Source organism: Petaurus breviceps, unplaced genomic scaffold, assembly GCF_028583685.1.
Source record: "Petaurus breviceps papuanus isolate PSGF00001 unplaced genomic scaffold, PetGlider_PUasm1.0 156, whole genome shotgun sequence".
Lineage (NCBI taxonomy): Eukaryota > Metazoa > Chordata > Mammalia > Diprotodontia > Petauridae > Petaurus > Petaurus breviceps.
The window spans coordinates 7888955-7908677 of record NW_027185720.1 but is presented as its reverse complement, the minus strand read 5'-3'; the positions used below and the strand labels follow the sequence as shown (position 1 = coordinate 7908677).

At 43.1% G+C, this 19723-nt stretch overlaps 1 protein-coding gene across 5 annotated transcripts in view; it reads right to left on the bottom strand.

Annotated features, from left to right (window-relative positions):
• The window catches only part of RIC8B (RIC8 guanine nucleotide exchange factor B), a 96724-nt gene that overhangs the window by 26632 nt on the left and 50369 nt on the right, over nucleotides 1-19723 (bottom strand). For all 5 annotated transcript variants that reach the window (XM_069082000.1, XM_069081997.1, XM_069081998.1 and 2 more), the window contains 3 exons: nucleotides 13451-13545; nucleotides 7117-7363; nucleotides 2123-2218 (listed from right to left, as the gene is read on the bottom strand). In XM_069082000.1, coding sequence (XP_068938101.1) covers nucleotides 2123-2218; nucleotides 7117-7363; nucleotides 13451-13545 — 438 coding nt within the window. The remainder of the gene's footprint in view (nucleotides 1-2122; nucleotides 2219-7116; nucleotides 7364-13450; nucleotides 13546-19723) is intronic.

Below are 19723 nucleotides of genomic sequence, written 5' to 3'. Positions count from 1 at the left end.
TGGGGTGACTAGGTGGTGCAGTGAATAGAGCACTGGCCCTGGAGTCAGGAGGACCCAAGTTCAAATCTGGCCTCAGACACTTGACACACTTACTAGCTGTGTGACTTTGGGCAAGTCACTTAACCCCAATTGCCCTCCAAAAAGCAAAAAAAAAAAAAAAGGTTTCTATTGGTACCTTTTGTTTTCACATTGTCTGCATTTCCCTCGTGTTCTTAACTTTCCTTCTGCTCAGTTGTCCCTTACAAAAAAAATACTTCTTCCAATGGCTGTACATTTTACTCACCCCTCTGCCATTATTATTATTTTTAATAGTAATAACCTATTTGGAATCACTTGTAGATTCTGAGATCCTGTCTACCATGGAACCTTACACACGACTGCTTTCCCTTCTCCAAGCCTCTTGCAAAACCATCTTAGGAGTCCAATTCCCCCTCCCCATTTTGCAGATGAGGAGACTGAGGGCCAGAGTGGTCAGGTGACTTGCTTAGGGTCACACAGCTAGGAAGTGTCTGAGACAGAATATGAACCCAGGACTTCCCAAATAGACTAAACCTTGCTTCCTCTCCAGTGAAAGATTCACTTCCTCTGTTGTCTTCCTAGAGAACCACTACCCAATGAAGGAACTTCCATATTTTCTTCTCCCATTGGAGTGGGAGCTCCCTGTGGGCAGGGACTGTCTTTTGCTTTTTGTATCCCCAGGGCCCAGCAGAGTGTCAGGCACATAGTAGGCACTTAATAAATGTTTACTGGCTGATCGATTCTGTCCCCAAAACAAATCCTAAAGTGCTGGTTCTTTCCTGTGCTTTATGATTCCAGTCCAGTGCCTTGTGGGTCCATCACTAAATACTGGACACTTGATTTTTTCCCCTTATAGACATGTCAGCGCCCCAAAAGCTGGTTCCTCGTGTGAAACGTGAAACATGTAGAGGTTCACGTATGTGATCGCGCATCACTGGCCGCTAAGGCTCCTGACAGAGGTAGCAATAACAGTGACTAATAGTTAATATTACTGTTCCTGTGTCCCAGGCGCTGTGCTAAGAGCTCTGTAATTATCTCATTCTATCCTCACAATCCCCTTGGGAGGTAGGCGCTATGATTACTTCCATTTTACAGATGTGGAAACCGAGGCAAACAGGGCTAAGTGACTTGTCCAGGGTCAAACAGCCAGTAAGCATCTGAGGCCGGATCTGAACTCAGGCCCAGGGCTCTATCTACCCCAACAATTCCTGCACATAGAAGGGTTTACTGAAAACAAAAGATTAACCTTCTCAAGGTAAATGGAAACAGTTTCTACTGGTGGGCTTACAAATTTTTCCTCTAAGCACTTCCACATTACAGAGACTCCAAATCTTCCCCACTGGATTAATCTGCCAGTGGCCGTGACAGCTTCTCAGTGTGGCTCCTTCCTCGCCCCGGTCGTGCTTTCTCGTCCTGATTCCAGCTCACGTTTTCGCATAAAGCCTCCAAAGAAGGTTCACTCAAGCCTTCTTTCTCCCCCAGCTCCTTAAACTGGAATATACAGACCCTGTTTTCTACTCCAAGTTTTACATAAAATGTCTGCTATAGACGGCAAGGCTGCACAGTGCCAGGCTTGGAGGCAGGAAGACCTGGGTTTAAATCCAGCCTCAGACACTTATTAGCCGTGGGACCCTGGGTAAGTCACATAACCATGGTCTGCCTCAGTTTCCTCATCCACAAAATGGGGCAATAATAGCACCTCTCTCCCAGAGTTGCTGGAAGGTTTCTTAGCACAGTGCCTGGTACACAGTAAGTGTTATATTACATTATTGTTATTATAAAGCTCTGCACATAGTAGGATGCTATGTGTATATAGATTTTGATTTGGTAGATCTACTTTCCCCCACCTTCACTAAAGAACAGACCAAACCTAAAGGAAGAAAGAAAAGGTATATTGGATTCCCAAGCTGGATGAATTCCAAAGGATTCTCCAAATGCCAATGGGCCCACGTTTCTCAATTGAGAGGGTGTCAAAGGAGGAAAGCAATGCTCCCTGATGTTTTGGGAGCTTGAAAAAAAAATCACAAACACAAAGAGAATACAAGTTAAAGATGATGGCTACCAGCAGGCGGACTTTCCCAGTCAACATGCATCCAGCGGTTACCTGGTCTTTAATGAATTTCCGGATGTTTCGGTGAGCGCGGGAACATTCAGTTAATAAACTGAGTACCGGAGTAAGGCCCTCCCGGTAGCAACTTCCCTAAGGGAGAACCAGAGAAAATGGGTTGGCTGGTTGATAGGATTCCACAAAACACACACACACACACACACACCACAAAAATCTGACTTTCAGTCTGAGTTCATGAGGTCAGAGAATGAAAAACTCAGAGAGGTCAAGATCGGCTTATGGGGGAACATCGATGGCACTGAGGCTTCATAAACTCCCCAAAATCCGAGAGCTCCGATGAGTAAGCTGGAGACCAAAAAAGTTTGGTGATTTTGCCCAATATTCCCTAGACAGGAGGTTGGATTTACAATGTCTTCTGACCCCAAGCGCAGGACTCTTTCTTTAAAAAAAAAAAAAAAAGAACGTTTTCTATTTTTTAAAATAGTCACTTCTAGACATGGTGCCAGCTGCCACCTGAACCATCCCTTGTAACAAAGAAAAATAATTGTAGCAACAATCGACAGAATCCTGCAGCATCTGATGGTGTATGCCATGTTCTGTCTGCCTCATGTCTGCCACACCCCCCTCCCATCCCCTTCCTAATGAGAGGAGGCTGAATCCTAGGACCAAAGATGAATATTTACTCTGAGTTCAGTTTCTTTTAAATGAGTATGTTTCCATTTAAATGACTGAAGTCACTGTAAATACCATCCCTCTGGTTCTGCTTTCTTCACTTTGCATCAAGTCAAACAAATCTCACCAGGCTTCTCACGTTCACCACTCCGTCCCTACAATAATATATTACTTTTACATAGGAGTTTCTTCAGCTCTTCCACTAACAACAGTCCACCTACTTTGCTTGCAATTATTTGCTGCACAAAAAGGGCTGCTTTGAATATGTGGGTCAATACATTTCCTTCTGTCTTTTATTTCCCTGGAGTATTTGCCCAGAACTGAGATGATCTGGTCCAAGGTTGAGTCCTTTTTCTTGTACGACTCCAAATGGTATCCCTGAACTTTAGACCAAATTTACTTCTCCGCCAACAGTGCTTTATTGGATTCCTGACTCTCCAATATTGCTTCCATTTTGTACCATCTCGGACAATTTGAATAGCATGAGGCGAATGATCTTATATTTTGAGTCATTCATCTTACAACTTGGATATCAGACTTTTATCAGGAATATTTGATGCAAAGTTCCCACTCACCCCCATTTAATGATTTCTTTTATTATTCTATATTCACAGAAGTCTTACTTTTATGTAATTGAAATTGTGTCTTTTGTCCCTTAAGGTTACCTCACTCCCCCTCCAGTCAGAATCATGAAAGGTAACTCTTGTAATCTTATGATGTGACCTCTTATGCTGGGGTGGCACATCGATTTGGATATTACTGTAGCACATAGTCTAAGAGCCTGGTGTAAACCTAACTTCTTCCCAAAAGCTCCATCATCTTCCTAGGAGCTCTTATCAGCTAAAGATAAAACCCCAGTAAATGATGGGATTAAGTTTATCAAACACTGTGCCTTAATTTTCTATTGTTTCCATTTCTTACTTACCTAGTCTGTTCCGCTTCTCTGCTTTTTATTTTTAGGCAAATAGTTTTGATGGACACCACATTATAATTTGTAACTTGAGTCTAGGTGGTGCTATGCCTTCTTCATTTCTATTTCCATTCAGATTCTAGACCTTCTGTTACACCATACATATAAATTTCATTATTTGCCTAATTCTATAAAATATCTCTCCCCTTGCTCCCACCAAGGTGGTATCTCTAGTATCAACAGTAAATATCATCATCTTTATGATACTGGCTGGCACCACCCACTTTATACCCAGACTGTTCCAACAGCCAAAAGCCTCTTCCTATTCCAGTTTTCCAAGTGATTTTCCATGTCACTTCCCCCTATTGAATCAGTCCCAGTGGCTCCCCATCACCTCCAGAATCAACCATAAAGTCCTCTGTCGGCATTTAGAGCCCTTAACCTTTGCCCCTCCCACTTTTCCAGTTTTCCTACATGCCCCCTTCCTTCCTTGCCCCCACCACACTCTGATCCAGAGAAACCTGCCCCTTGCTATTCTGCAATTATCCATGCTCTACCTCCAGAGGAAATATTTTCAACGGCTGACCTCCGTGCCTAGAATTCCCATATTCATTCTCATTCTCTTTCTTTCTGTTCCCCCTCCTCCTCTCTCTCTCTCCCTCTTCCCTCATTTCTGCTTCCTGACTTCCCTCAAGTCAACTAAAATTCTACTTTCTACTGCAGGTCTTTTCTGAATCCCCCCTAATGCTGGTGCCTTCTCACGGGTGATCGCCGACAAGTTGTCCCGCCGATATCTTATTCATACAGAGCTGCTTTGACATTGACTCCGCCATTAGACTGGGCAGGGACCGCCTTTCACCCTTCTTTCTACCCCCAAATGCTTAGCACATAGTAGCAGCTTAATAAAGGTTTATTTACTGACTGACCATTCACCCAAAGCAAGTCTCTCTCCAATTACTTAAATCTTTATTTTTGCAACAACAAAAAAAGTCTCATGGTTATATTTATGTAAATCCTGTTTTGGCATGTTAACTCCCCTGGGTGATGAGTGACATGGTCAGACGTGTGCTTCGGTTAGATTACTTTGACAACTGCAGTGGGAGGAGATTTTTGACAAGGAGACCAGCCCACAGGCTATTGCAATAGTCCAGGTATAAAGCGGGTGGCACGAGAATCATTCTGTCGTTTGTTTTTTTTAATAAGCAATCGGGGTTAAGTAACTTGCTCAAGGTTACACGGCCAGTTATTTCTGGGTGTGGTGCTGAGTATCTGAGCCTGGATTTGATCCCCAGGTCATCCCAACACTGGAGCTGGTGCTCTTACTCGCTGAGCCACCTGGCCGCCCCTAATTCTGTCGTTTTTTTTAATCAAACTTCTCATTTCCTTCTGATTTTTTTTTAGTACTCTATAGAAATGCTAACAGCCTTGTGGATATTGTATCCTGATACTTTACTAAAGCTATTAATCACCTCCATTAGTTTATTTGATGATGCTTTCAGATTTTTTAAGCAAATCATCAACTTGTCTGCAAATTTTTCTCCTGTCCATGGTCAGTGTCCATGCTTTTAATTTCCTTCTCGGGTCATACTGCTACACACAGCATTTTAGAACTTTGTCTAGGTGCTACTAGAGGGTAGAAAGGGCACTTGTATGTTTGTTGTTTGTACACGGAAAGGTTCTAGGTTTGCTTTTTCCTTCTTTCCCTGCAAAGAATGCTCCCGTTTGGTTCCAGATATGTGATTCTGATCATATCTAAATATGATCCTTCTATGCCTAGGCTTTTTTAGGTTTTTAACACAAACGAGTGCTATGTTTTTGTTAAAAGGCTTTGTCTACACCTACTGATACAGCAATGAAGTTTGGTTTATATGCATAACTGTTCTCATTTTCTTAATGCTAAACCATTCCTGCATTCCTGGCATAAATACAAATCAGTCCTGGTGAATCATTTTCTGGATATCTTGCTGTTAGTTAACTTGCTGGGTTTTAATTTTAAAAAATTGTATCCAAATTCATTAGTGAAATTGATCTAAAGTTCTCTTTGTCTGCTTAGACTGTCCCCAGTTTGAGTGTCTAGAACATATTTGTCTCATGAAAAGCATATGCCTCCTCTCTCTAATTTGAAGGTGTAGATACTGGCTATTCATTAGATATATAATTTTATTTTATTTATTTAAAGCAATTGGGGTTAAGTAACTTGCTCAAGGTTACATGGCCAGTTATTTCTGGGTGTGGTAGATATATGATTTTAAACATCGAATTTAAGCATTAGAAGTCACATGAAAAACGCTTCTAGGAGAGAGGTTTCTTTCTTTCTCAGTTTATGCGTGTATAATTTCTTTTTCTAAAACTGCATTGGACCCCTACGTCCTTTTTTTGTTAATTTGGGTACTTTATATCTTTGTAGATAATCATGCAGAACTTTGAATCCTCAAGTTCTGTTGGTGACATATTTATTTGTGTATAGACTTTTTACAATTCTCTTTATTTTCTACAAGTTGGAATTTCACCTCGCTCTTTCTTTTTATTTGGGTAATTTGATATTTCTATTAAAACATGTTAATGAAATATTTCATTGATTTTTTTAGTCTTTTAAAGAAAAACACCTTTTGGTTTTGTCAACTTTATACCCTTTTTATTTTCAATTTTACTTATTTCTTGTACAATTTTCAAGATTCTGTCTTTTGTATTTCTTTTAGAATTGTCAATTTGTTTATTTTTCTATTTTTAAAAATTGCATTCTCAGTTTTTCTTTTGGGTTATTTAATGGTTCTTTATTTCTCTTTTCCTGTTTTGTTAATATAAGTTTTCGAAGATCCACATTTTCCTCTGAGCACTGCTTTAACTGTAATCTATAATGTTCAGTATGTTATCTCATCGGTATTATCGTCTTTAACATAAATGTTTACTGATTACGTGGTTTATTCTTTGGCTGGCTTATTATTTGGGATGTTTTAATTTAGGCCAATACTTTATCCTGACATTTTCTTTACTGAATTATAGTTTGTAGAGAACATGCGTATATTAGTTCTGTCTTCTTGCATTTATTTATGATTTTCTTATGCTTAGCACGTGATCAGTTTGTGTAAATGTAGTGTGGGATACAAATGACACATTTTTGCAAAAATACTATAGGATGCTAAGACATATGTATATTCTTCATTCCCATTAATAAATTACCAGAGGTCATTCAAATCTTTTTTTTTTCCAAAAATCTGTACAGCTTTATTTTTCCCTCTTACTTATTTTTCTGTTGTGTTAATCCTGTTCTGAAGATCCCCTCACCATTCTGGGTACAAGTTTTATCCTCTTTAAAAATGAAGTTATTGGCCTAGTTCATCACCTAGGTCCATCCCAGCTCAAAAGCTTCAGAGTTTTAATATTTGTACTCCTCAGCAAGCAGCTTGTTTAGGGGCACCTCCCAAAGCCACCCCACCACTGGTATTACCTTATCTATTCTCTTCTCCATGAAGTCAAGGAGAACACGAATGGCCTCCATGTTCATGCCGTTGTATACCATGGTATTGTATTTCAAATTGGCTTCCTCTTCCCTTGTCTCATCCTGGCCTGTTTCAGCTTCTTGGGTCGATTCATCCAGAGTTGTTGCCTCCTGGGCAATTTCGTCCTGAGCTAATGGGCTAATGAGGACATCCAAGCATGATACTGGAACGTTACTTAAAAGGTTGACTGCATTGCTGAAATAAAAAAAGAATTTTAAAATGTATTATTTTAAATATTTCTGAGCAGCACTTAAAAAACAAAAGCAGAGCACAATGTTTGTAAGTGACCTTAAGGAGGCAAATTAAAAAAAAAAACACCTTTGAAAAAAGGTGCCATAATATTTGATAAGTTACACAAGAGAAAGAACTGATAAATGAACACACAATCAGATGGGCCACTTACTGAAAGGGGAAAATAGGAGTTAATGGGTTTTCACATGAACTTTTCCTTTTATTCTTGAGTAAAATAATTTTCTGAATGAATGAGCTTTGCTCCCTTTTCCTTCCCCCAGTTGGTGAAAGAAGCTGACCCAGCTGCCTCAGACCTCTCTTCCCATCATCTCTCCTTTCAAGGGAACAGAGGGGACAAGAGCGTGGGCCACACACCAGCAGGGGGAGCTCACACACAGTTTTTGAGTCGTCACTGACGTGCTGTGGGCAATTCATGGAAAACAAATTCACTGCAAGGGTGGTGTAAACTACTTTTAAATTTGGCCTGCTCTCCAATCCCACCAGAAAGGGAAGCCATTCTAAATGCTGCCTTAAACTTCAGAACTGGGAGAAAGAAATCCCATTTGTGGCTTCAGTGCTTCAAGGCAGTATCCTGAAAGTCTTAAATCCTGATTAAAAATTGTCCTCTCCCTCATCTTGATGTAAAGCTCAGAAAACACAGTGGAGTTCAGGATGTGGCCCCAATTAAAGTGACCAGTGGCAATTTTAATTAAGATTTCTTAACAGTAACTTTGCAGACTCCCCCCTCCCAAAAAAAAAAAAATCCAACTTTGAAAAATGCTTGTCTTGCCCTTATGAAGCCTGGTCTTTCCACGATCTAGTTTTGTCTTTCTTTCATCATCAGAGATTTCATTTCTTAGGGGGTGTAGCTTATAAAGAAGAAAAAAAATTCTATTTGCTGCATCAGACAGAGAACCAGGGTAAGAAACTACACAAGGCAGTATGTGGGGGCTGGTAACCCCCCCCCCAATGGCAAACAACGACTGTTCTCATTTTGATTTGCCTGCCACAGAGCTGCCTGATGAAAAGATCTCACTATGGCTATTTATCAGGAAAGAAAACCTACCAACAAGGAATGCATTAAAAAAAAAAAATCCTTTTCCCGCCCTTTAATTTTACAAGTGCCTTCTTTGAAATCTTCTCTAATTTAAGTTTTTTTCTTTTTAATTAGGAATTTGACAAACAGTTCCATATACAAGGGGGGGGGGAAGAAAAGGACTGGATATAAAACTGTGAATCTCTATTATGTTTCGCTTGACTTTTTAAGTATATGAAGTAAACAACACTGCCCAGCTGGTCTGTATCTTGGTCCAAATTTCCTCCTGATCTTTTCTGTGAATCTTCTAAATATTTCGTTGTTACTTTTTTTTAACAGAACTATCACAGATCCTTGTAACTCCACTGTCTTCCCTCTTCAAAAAATCCTTCCTTGTAAGTAGGACAAGTTCAGACACTGGCCACATCTGAAGATACATGGCTCGTCCTCTCTCTCTGGGTTACTACCTCTCCGCCAAGAGGTAAACCCCCCCCTACTGGCCTTTCCCTCCTGGATGCAAAGGGTGGCAGATGGGATTGAGCTTCCTATTCCAATAGAAATAAATAGGAGAAAAAAAAATCCCTTAAATCCTAGAACCAAAGGCAAAGCTCCTACTATTGGCCCAGGAGGGTCAGCCTTCTGCATACTGCCCTTCTAGTATAAGGGTGCTGCTAGGTTACAGGGAGAGTGGCCGAGAGCCCAGGACTCCAAGCAAGAACCAGAGATCTCTGAGAAATGGAAGACTTTCGAGCCGGCTTCTTCCTTGACATCATTTTAAAGGACTATCTCCCTTTTTAAGTGACGGCATTTGATTCAACAAATGTTTGGTGTTTTTTCTGCTTTTCAAGGAAAAGTCTCCCCGTTTGCTGGTTTCTTATTAAACCACCGAGTTCCCAAACAACTACAAAATTAATTTTCTGGATCACTGTGTCCGAGCTATTCTTTTCAAGTCACGAAGTGTGGCTTTCTGATCTCGTCACTTTGCTGACGGTTTCATTGGTGGTCAGAGAGTGTATGAAATTCTCCAGCTACCAGGAAGTTGGGGAGTGCGCAAAGATGTGCACAATAGGTTTGGAATGCCTGCTGCAGGGGGGAGAAATCCTGTGTATCTTACTGTGCCCTTTCGGGCTGCCCAGGGATCATTAATCACTGGGACAGGACCTCCTCCCCTTCCAGCTCCCAGGCCCCTCCCGCTAGGCAGATTCTAAAGCAGGGCCCATTGAGCCTGGGGTAAGAAGCCCTTGTTTTGGGGGGCGGGAGAATGGCCTTCTCATGCACAGTCCTGGCTCCGGACACAGTTTACTAACAGGGCTAGTTGTTTTAATGAGAAGATGCCTACTGCAGTGAGAAACACAAGAATGGGAAAGGCCTCTTTTCTCTGCTAATTCTGCACTGTTTGGGTGTGCTCCTCTGAGAACTTGGGCTAATATTGAGTCTTTTCTCCATTCCTGCCATCACCACCTCCCTCCCCTGGAGCTCCCAGGGGCTGCTTCTTCCAAACTGTTGACATCTGCAGCCCCTGAGACTTTTTCAGGCAGCAGGACCTGACTCGACTCCTCCAGTGAAGGTGACACACAGTAATTTTAATAGAGGATGCCCAGAAACACTGATCCCAGAATGCACCTGGAGCTTTTGCTCAGATGACTTTGCCTATCTGGAATGCCTCCCGCACCCCTCCACCCCTTTCTAAATCAATACTATCCATTAAGTGGAAAAACTGCTTTTGGAGCCCAGACATGTGGGCTGACATCCCAGTTTCATCCTTTACTAGGGTGACCTTGGACAAGTCACTTAACTTGTCTGAGCTTCAGTTTCCTCATTTAAAAAGACTCCTTAAATTCTATTCAAATTGACACCTCTTCTTTGGGCACCTACTGTGTGCAGAGCACTGACTGTGCTAGAGGCTGAGACTATACAGAGTCTCAGAGTCTGCAGAGACCAAAGCCATGGCCTTGCCCTTACGGAGTTTAGAGTCTAGTGGGGGGGGGGGGGGAACCGCACAACTGCCCTGCATATATCCACAGAGGGTAAGACCAAGCATACGACAGGAAGTAAGTAAAATACTACGCGAAATGTGACCTCACAGGGCCATTTTGGGAATCAAATGTCACGCATAAAATACTTTATAAATATCAGCACTTACTGGGATTAATGGAGGCACACTCACCAAAATCTACTATTATATGACAGATTCCTCCTCTGAAGTCTCCCAGGGGGCAGGCCCACGCTCAGGCAGGTTTGACCAAGCTGTACGGGGCCAGGCAGTAGCTGAGTGCCTGCTGCCCCAGGCCCAGCCCACTCAGTCCAGAGGTGGTCATCATCAACTGGGCCATAAGTGGGCTTCTGCCCACCACTCCCAGGGACTTTCGAAAGTACAGCGGCTAGGTGGTGCAGTGAATAGGGCACTGGTCCTGGAGTCAGGAGGACCTGAGTTCAAATCTGGTCTCAGACACTTAACACAAAACTGGCCGTGTGACCTTGGGCAAGTCACTTAACCCCAACTGTTCTACCTTCTCCCCTCCAAAAAGCAAAAAAAAAAAAAAGTACATAGGGGCTGTCATCTCCATTGGTGGGGGAGTATCACAAGAAGAAATATTTGTATCTAAGGCCGAGCCTGAACCTCACCTACAGCAACTACTGTCTTTGCCTTCTTGAATGGTTACATCAATCTAAGATACTTTCTTTTACATCTTTTAGTTTTCTTTATTTAATTACGAATTTAATCAATACCAAAAACCTTCCTATACCTAAGTAGAACAGAAAAGGCAGATTGTATGTGATAACCATGAATCTATATAATATAACATAACATAATATAATATAGTGTAATGTAATGTAATATAATATATTATTTTTAAAATGTGTATATTTCATAAATTCAACCTGTTACTTTCAAAGTTTGTTTCCTTCTGTGTATTTTTAAAAAGTGTTTCAATGCCATTCTCTATTTTCTTTTCTTTTTGGGGGGGGCAACCTTATCATCAACTCTCCTTTTGTCCCCAAATTCATTTCCCCAAATGAGAAAGGCACAATCCTGTCCCAAATAAGGAGCCGAGCAAGTCTTGTCACTTAACTTCTGATCTATCTCTCACGACTCCCCAAGAGACAACGTCCTGGAGGGAAGTAACTGCATTGTCTTCCTTCTTAAACTGCTGCAGCACTCGAGGGTTTCTTTCTAACAGGGCTGTGATGCAGGGAATGAAAATGCTGCTATTCCCATTTTAGAGTGGAAGAAATGGAGGCCCAAGGAGCCTTGGACTGGCCCAAGATCATACATGTGGGACGTGTATGTGGAAACTCAGATCCCCTGGGTTCTAGATACAAGACTCTTACACAACATGCTGGCCTTCTCAATAAAGCAGTGAGATCTCTAAATTTAAACTCTGTGTGTATGTGCGTGTGTGTGTGCATGTATCTGTGTGTCTCCTATTACAGAATCACAGAATTGGCAGAGACCACCTTGTCCAATCCAAAGCCAAAGAGGAATTTCTCCCCTCTAGAGAATTCTAGACATGTGGTCACCCAGCCTTGGCTGAAGCCCTTCATCGAGGGGGAACCTGCCATATTACAAGGCAGCCCCCCGCCCCCTTTGGGGCACCTCTGACTGGTAGGAAGTTTCTCCTTGTATCAAGCCCAAACCTGCCTCTTTGGAAGTTATGGTGCTGCTACTTTTGTCCTCTGGGGACTGTCTCTTCTGTGTCAGCCCTTCAAATTTGTGAAGACTGAGCCTGGGGCTGCCTCCACCCCACCACCCAGAAGGCCTCTGCTCTCCAGCAAACACCCCCTTTCTTCTTAGAGGTCCTCACCCACCCTGGTTCCCCTCCTCCAGAAGCTCTCCAGATAACCAGGCCCCTGGCTAAAATGTGGAGCCCAGAACTGACCACAATGTTCTCACTACGATCTGAGCAGGGCAGAAGGCAGTGGGACTCTCGCCTCCCTGAATTTCCCCAAATGGAATCATAACTTTCTATTCTATAGCTCACAGGATTGTTTCAAGGGAAGTCTGCTCCCAAACCTGAAAACACTACCTGTGGGTGGACGTTGTAACTATTGTCACCATCATCCTCTCTGGAAGATCTCGCCAAGACCATCCTGCTAGCAAAGGGCTGCACACATTCTGGCAGGAGCCTGAGGCTGCAGCAGCCCCGCTCAGAATGGGAATAACGACAGCACTTCCAGGTTTACAAAGTGCTTTACAGATATGACCCCATCTGATCCTCACAGCATGGAGGGAGGTACCATTGTTGGCATTCAGTCCTTTTCAGTCTGACACTTTGCGACCCCATTTGGGATGTTCTTGGCAGAGATAGCAGAGTGGTTTGTCATTTGGGCAAGTTACTTAACTCATTTTACAGATGAGGAAACTGAGGCAAACAGGATGAAATGACTTGCCCAGAGTCACGCACCTAATAAGGGACTGAGGCCAGATTTGAACTCAGGGTCTTGCTGACTCCAAGTTCAGGCTTCTACAGCAGCCAGATCATGGATGGAAGCTTGGTAATTCAGAAGCAGGAATTCATTTTAATTTTAATTTGTTTAACTCTCTGATGCTGATATATTTCATTTATTCCATCAAAAAAATTCAGAAGAAAACTCTCCACAGAAAATTAATGTACTTCTGGTGGTGACTTGATCTTTTTGAACTTATTTTTTAAGCCACCAGTGCTCAAACCCATGGTAAATAATTCTTTTGCTTTAAAAAAAAAATTCTTAGGCTCGTATCAGTTCAGCTCTTCAGGATGATCATTCTGGAAGCAGCAAACAAACTCAGCCTTCCCTACTTGGCGGTGGTCGCCATGGTTACCCATCAAGGCGCCTGAGTGAAGCAGCTCTTTTCTCTGGGCCACGGTAATGACTTCTAGCCTGCCAGTGACCTTGCGCTTATTCACAAGGCGAAGGATTAACTCCTTGTTGTTTAGACTTACTTTAAAAAAGAAAAAAGGGCATGAATCTAGACTCATCCGAGGCCCCCCGCCGGCCTGGCGCGGCTGCTTCGCCCACCGGGGCTCACCCACCTGTGAAGCTCCTCCGTCTTGTCTTCAGTTGGGCCCATGGTGAGTAAGCAGTGGCGAAGGACCGCGGCCATGACACGGAACTGGTGGGAGTCACTCTAGACAAGAAGAAACAAAGACAAGTGTGTATCTGGGGGCCTGAAGGTCGTGCTCGCGGGCAGCTGCCCAGAAGGAAGCCAGTGGCCACCCTGTCTGCCCTCTGCCCCTAAATTATGCAGGCCTGGCCTCCGCAGTGCACCTGTGAAACTAAAGGTCTGGGTCCCTTTGCTGTCAAGCCTGGGCATGGGCCAGCAGCCAACGGGCCCAACTCTAGGGAGGAAGAAGGGCTGGGAGCCTCCTGCTCCAGCTTACGGAGGATTCCCGGTGGGAAGGCAAGAAGACACAGATTTGTTAACTGTGGCATGGCTCAGAAGCATTTCAGGCAAACACAAGAATTCTCCCCCAATCCTGAAAGGTCTGTCTGGTGGGAGAGGGATTGGACTTGTTCTACTTTGACCCACAGGGCAGAAGTAGAAGGTGTGTGTGTGTGTGTGTGTGTGTGTGTGTGTGTGTGTGTGTGAAAGGGGTGCCTTGAGGTAGGAGGTCCCTTCCTTCAAGTAAAGGCTCACCCATCCAGCACTCATGGGGGGAGGGGGGCAGTATTCACATTAAGGGATGGATGATATCTGAGCACCTTTCTGACTTTAATGATCTGGGATGACTCAAGGCCTTCTGGGAGACACTTCCATCATCAAACCACTAACTTCCAACCCCAAAGAATAATGAGAAGGGCTGGCCTAAATCATAAAAATCATGGAAAATCCCCCAAACTCATTGTGACCAGTATCTTTAACCTACTTCGCTCGCTCAAAGCTGGAGGTCAGGGTATATCTTTTTAAAAAAAATTTATTTACTATTAGTTTAAACATTCAGTTCTACAAGTTCTTGAGTTCCAAATTTTCTCCCCCGTCCCCTCCTGTTCCTCCCCACCCGCTTCGCCCATGGCAGCACAGAATCTGATCTAGGTTCTACAAATACCCTCAAATTAAACATGAGTCAAGTTGTAAAGAAGGATTATGACCAATGGAATGAACAACGAGAAAGAAGGAATGAAACAGAACCAAGGAGAAAGCAAGCAGCTTGCTTCCATCTGCATTCAGACTCTAATTCTTTCTCTGGATGTGGATGGCCTTTCCACCATGAGTCTTTTGGAGTTGTCTTATAATGAAGGTATTTCATGACCACCAGCTTTGGGGAAAGCCAAAGGTTTAGTGAGTGAACTCAGCTTTCTACAAGGTATCAAAGGGCTGCCAGTTGCCCCAAATTCTTGGTTTTGGTTTTAAAGAAGATGTGCCATGGTCATTAGGTATTGAGTGGCAGGGTGAGGACCCAGGTCTTCTAACTCCAACAGGGATTCTTCTCCTATTTTTACATCTTGGACCCCTTGAGCAATCTGGGAAAGCCTAAGGATCCCTCTCGGAATCATGTTTTTAAATAACTGAAGGAAATGCTAAATTTCAGTTAGAGGCTGGTGAGAATAAAGATGCTTCTTCTTCCTGACAAGACCATGGACCCCAGGTTAGAGACCTCTGCAAGATACCAGATACCTGGAGGTCTGGGCAGGAACACAGAAGGGGAGTAGAAGACAAAACTGACCAAACTGACATCATCAGGGAGTTTCTTCTTCCTATTACGTGCCTCTGAAGACCTTAACCAAAACTCTAATAGGGACTGATTCATGATGTCAAGAATATGTGGAAATCCTTCTAACCCTTGGTCTAGAATTACCTCTGACACAGTGAAGCCTCCGGGGCAGCCGGGAGCACTCGTAACCCCACAGCCTAGTGCCCTTTTCCTTGATTTTGATGGATCAACCAGGGAATACATTCCCCTTAAACCAGATGTCCCTTTATTTTATTCTTGGAAATTACCAGGAAAACAGGGATCTTTACCTGTCCCTTTGCCTGATTCTGAACATGTAAGGTGCTTGCAAAACAAAGCAATCTAGCTTTCCCTCACTTGGCAAAGTGGAACTGACACCTCATTTTCCCCTCCCCATTCCCGTTCTATTTTCAACATGGCGGATATGTCCCCAAAGAACAAGGAGATGCTCACAGTGAGTGACTACCACTTACTCAATGAGCCTTCTCCTCATCTGAAACAACTCATGAAACCCCAGTTCCTCCTGAAAGCCTTCTCCAAGCACTTTGTACATCTGGTGATGATTCCCCAGGAAATCACAAAGTGCGTCCCCTTACTCTCCACTCACCATTCCAGCAGCTAGTGAGTAGATTTATGCTACCCTTTTTTAATGGAAGATGTTTAACAGAGCCCTGGTCATTGTGGTTTTAGACTGTAAGGTAGAGGGTGGAGCTGTGCCCAAAGCACCATGCATGATGTCTAGTGCTGCCAACATCAGCTAGTGGGCCCCCAGGTGCCGGATCTCTCCAGCCAACTCCCAGACACCATCTACTAAAGAAAGCTTCTACAGATGCCAGTCAAATGAAAGAATGAATTTGATTCGTCTCACTTGGTTACAGAGGTCAGGACTAGGAATGATTTTCTACATATTTAGAAGTTTTAGAGAGAGATGCTTCAGCTTGATAAAGGACGAACTTCCTAATAATCCGAACTATTTGGGTATGGAACGGGCTGCCTCAAAACACAGTGAATTCATCCCCCTCACTGAAGGTCTTTTGAGCCAACTGTCAGAGAAACATTAACAAAAGTCTTTTTATTCAGGCGCAGGCTGAAGAAAATGACCTCTGAGGCTCTGTAATTCTATGACTGTGCACATGGGCAGATTTAAGTTTTTGATGATGATGGTGGTGGTGGTGCTGATATATTGGGCTTAAAGCTTATTAAACATGGCCCCTCATCCTCCATTCCTGGATTACATCCAGAGTTCTGGTATCTCTCGGGCCACAATGGCATGGCGGAAAAAGCACTAGGAGTCAAGAGTCTCTTTAGACCACGGGTGGGGAACCTGCAGCCTTGAGGCCACATGCGGCCCTCTAAGTCCTCAAGTGCTGCACTAGAGGACCTAGAGGGATACATGGGGGCCTTGAGGCCGCAGGTTCCCCATCCCTGCTCTAGACTTTTGTTTCTTCATTTTTAAGATGGGAGGTTTACAAGGCAGTATACCATGGCATAATGAAAAGTCCATTTCATTTGGAGTCTGAGAATGGAAGTCTAAATTCTAGCTCTCATATGTAATTCCTGGGAGACCTTGGCTGAGTCCCCTCCCTCGCAAAACTTTAGTTTCTTCATGTGTAAAGTGCGGAGCCTGCCTAAGCTGGTCAGGAAATACTTTAATCAAGTCAGCACACTTTCAAACACTGCAGGACCAAATTTTGGGACTAAGCAAGATTTCTACATGGCAGATATTTACATTTTTAAATTCTCCCCCCTTTTGTATCCTACTTCCCGTGAAAAGTCAGAAAGATCCAAGACCATTTTATTCATTATTGAAATGCAGCTACCCATTCAAAGGCACAGAATATTAAATAAGACAAAGCACTGAGATAAAGAAAAATAAAATGTCCAAAGAAAACTGGGCAGAAATATCTGGTTCTGAAGTTACCTCCACCAAGGGCCTTAACGGCCTGCAGTTCATCCAGCTGTCCTACTGTCTGTACCAATAAGATCTCATTTCAAATAAGAATATGCCAGAGAGAAACCAGTCATTTCAACACAGAAGAGAGTCCATATGCTCACATAATGTCCTTGTAGTCGGTGAACAGAAGGTTGAAATCCCCCAAACAAGGAACAATCCCAGAACTTGGGGGACATGTTTAGAAAAAATGTCATCCTCTGAAGCTAGGATGAGTCAACATAAAAGGAAGTGTATTAGCAAGCTCAGCTCATTCTCAACACCATTGGGGCAGGAGTGGTCCCAGACAACCTCCCAAATGCAATACATGAAACTCCCTTCCTCTGTTGGATTTGGCCATTCCTAAACATCTTCCTTGGACCAAAGTCCTCACCTCTTAGCGTTCACCCAAATCCTGGCCTTAAACCTCTTAGACATTTGTGGTTGGTCCTTTGTCTCTTTGTGCTCTGGAGCTGGTGGTGGGCTTGGAAAGTCTGTTTGGCTCCTGTGTTTTCCCAATTTTAATTATCATCTTCCAGGTGTGATCATCTCCTGGGAAGCCAGGTCAGGATGCATGATAGGTAAAGAACAAACACACTTCTGAGCCATCAACATGAGTTAAAGGGGGAAGGGACAGAGAGCACCAGACAAGGTGGTTCTCCTAGAAATGACCAAGACCTCCCACTGGAGAAACGATTCCATCTTGTTTCCACACTGCTCACAGGAAAAATGATGACCAAATCCTTAGGGAAAGCAGGTTATGTTTACCAGGGAAGGGAATCTCCAAACTTTGATTCACCTGCAGGCAGAAGCTAGAAACCCAATCCCTAAACCAAGAATCAGAAAGAACCACATCTACTGAACAAAGAATTGAGCCACCATTTTGTTTCTCTGCTGAGCTAGAGGCCAAACAATGGAAATCAAACTAACAAAAAACCTGATCAAGCCAGTCCAAGCTGGATCCAAACCTTTGTTTCCTACACCTAAAATGGAATAAAATGCAGTCAGATAGTAGGAAAAGACTGGACTTTGAGCTGGAAAATGACAGATGGAATTCTAACTCTGCTACTTAGTGATGTACCTGGACCTTGGGTGGGCCAGATCACTAAATCCTTTGGGGCCTCTACTTACTTCTCTGTAAAATGAGGGCTGTGACCTAGACCCTAAATCATCTTTTAGGCCCCTTCCAGCTCTAATGAATCTATAATCAGGCTGAAATATAGAAGGTAGGCAGGTATAGTAAGACAGCTATCCCACTGACCACCTTCCTTCTTTCTCCCCCTAGACATACTCTCCTCACTGGGTTTTCACAACCCTGTTCTCTCCTGGTTCTCCTAACTGCCCGGCTGTTCCTTCTTACTGTCTTTAACTGGATCACCACAACTATCCCATGTCTATGAATGAGTGCACCCCAGGGCTCTCCTGGGCCATCTTTTCTCTCTCTAAATGGACCATCAGCTTCCATTATCACCTCCCTACAGATGACTCCCAGATCTACATATTCTATCCTAATCTTTCTCCCGAACTCCAGGATCATATCACCAACTGCCTATCAGACTTCTCAACATGGATGTCTTATTCTCATTTCAAACTCAACATGACCAGAACAGAATTCAATATCTTGACTTTCAAACTTTTTTTCCAACTATCATCATCACACTGTCCTAGCTTTCCAAGGATACTGGTAAATAGATACCTCAATCTCTTTTCGTTCTTTCAGCTCCCATGATGACCTGCCACTCAAACATTCTCAAAGCTCTGATACACAGTATAGTAATGTCAAAACAATGGGGGAGGTGGGAGGAGAGGGAGAGAGAGAGACAGAGACAGAGACAGAGAGAGGCAGAGAGAGAAGAACACTAAGTCCTCTCTTGGCATTCCTATCTTTGTACCCTCTTCCACTACCAAACTAGAGATGGGTCACCCATCTAGCATTCTTTATAACTTTAAGAAATGAAGCCTACTGAAATGTAAAGGGTTTCATCCTCTCTCCCATGAAATTCTCTTTAGCCGGAACAAATGGCTACTTCTTACATGGTCATACCCTTCTTCAGCCCTTAAGTTTCCATCAATAGCTTTCTTATTTTAATGATGCTATAAGGTAAATACTGGTACTGATCAACTGAAGAAAAAACCTGCTCATCTGGCCATCAATGAGGAGAAGATCTGACCCAGGGAGATGGAAAGAGAGCTCAGGCATCAGATTCCTCTGTACTGTGATTATGACTAGCTTTGTGGAGTCTTCTCATGCAGAGCATCCGTGAGATGCTGAATGAAGTAAATGACTGATCTGCAGAATAACAATGAGGTTAAGTATGAAAATAAAGTTGGTTCCCAAAAATGGAATAACCAGGAGTCTGCTCTAAGATGGGAGCGGACCAGAAGAAAACGAAAAGAGCGATATGTATGTGAAGGGCTGAGATCCTTGATGTTGCTAAGTCTGAAGACTATTAAGCCTCAATTATCTACACCAAAAAAAGGCATAACAACATGGAAAATTTAAAAATAATTTATATTTGAATTGAGAATATACTTTATATACAATAATAGCTAACATAGATTTTATCTTGTGTGTATATATACACACAAATACATGTGCATATATCTCATAGGTACATGTCAATGGCAAGCCCTCTGGAAAGGAGAGAGGAAGAGGAGAGCAAGAGGAAGAAGAGATGAGAGGAGAGGAGAGGGGAGGGGAGGGG